Source organism: Volvox carteri, assembly GCF_000143455.1.
Source record: "Volvox carteri f. nagariensis unplaced genomic scaffold VOLCAscaffold_234, whole genome shotgun sequence".
NCBI classification, from domain to species: domain Eukaryota; kingdom Viridiplantae; phylum Chlorophyta; class Chlorophyceae; order Chlamydomonadales; family Volvocaceae; genus Volvox; species Volvox carteri.
Window position 1 is genome coordinate 19079 of NW_003307771.1, and position 1063 is coordinate 20141.

Here is a 1063-nt window from a genome sequence, read left to right on the forward strand (position 1 = left end):
GGCCGACGGCGAGGCGGCCGACGGCGAGGCGCCCGACGGCGAGGCGCTGACGTAAGTCCTCGCCCAGGCTCGCTCAGACCGGCGGGGGGATCGGGCGGGAGGTGGGCGGGGAAATACACACACACACACACGCTGTTAATCAGCGAGCAGGGGACGCAACGAGCACAGACTTTGCACGGCAAAACAACATGAGCAGCTGCGCACAAAATGCAGAAACATACTAATAAGCACACAGGCGGATCGCGGGCAGTTTCGAATATTCCATCACAATTAAAACAGTAGCACCTCCACACCTACCCACACATACGTAAACATGCGTGCGCGTGCACACACACACAGACGCACGCGCGAGAGCACATTCTCACCCACATTTGAACACCTACATACAAACATACATACATACAATTGCGCACAAATACAAGCCACTGAACACCGCAACAATAACCATCGGCCGGCTTTGCAGCTTCTATCTGTGTTTGCTGACCTTATCTTTGCAGTTTGCTGCCTTTGTGCTTTTGCTGTCGTTGTCGCTGTTGCTGCTTGCCGGCACGACAGGAGAAAAACACCGCGCCACGAAACACCCACAGCAAGAAACTTTGCTCCGAACGTATGTACGACATCACTACATCACGAACGGACACAAAGTGGCACCCACGCAGTGAACATACGGGGAAAGACCTCCATGCCGTACTCCCTACACGCCGCACCTTACCAAGGTACAACAATTTCATACCGAAATCCCCCTCCGTCACCAACTCGTCTATCCATTTGCAACGCGCCTTCACCCATAGAATCCAAGAACGATGGCCGACCTTGATACGACGTGTAACGGCCTCACGGCCGGAAATCTAGGCGCGTTCTAACTAACGTACGACATGTACGGGCGACCGTGCATCCGGCGTCACTCACCGGCAGCGGAAGACGATGTGAGCTTGACTGCGTTGATTAGAAGCGTTGACAATGGGGGCCCTTGCTTCACGCCGACGCAACATCGCACTGGGGTCTTGGAGAGTTGAAATGTGGTGTACGCAGAGATTCTCGTTGCCAGGTGGAACGCGGTCGA

At 54.8% G+C, this 1063-nt stretch overlaps 1 protein-coding gene across 1 annotated transcript in view; it reads right to left on the minus strand.

The window, feature by feature from the left end:
- VOLCADRAFT_100931 (uncharacterized protein) overlaps positions 1-731 on the minus strand; it is a gene marked incomplete at both ends in the record, with an annotated part of 4207 nt that extends 3476 nt beyond the window's left edge. The window contains one exon of the mRNA XM_002959419.1: positions 708-731. Within this exon, the coding sequence (XP_002959465.1) occupies positions 708-731 (24 nt within the window). The remainder of the gene's footprint in view (positions 1-707) is intronic.
- Between the last annotated feature and the right edge of the window lie 332 nt (positions 732-1063).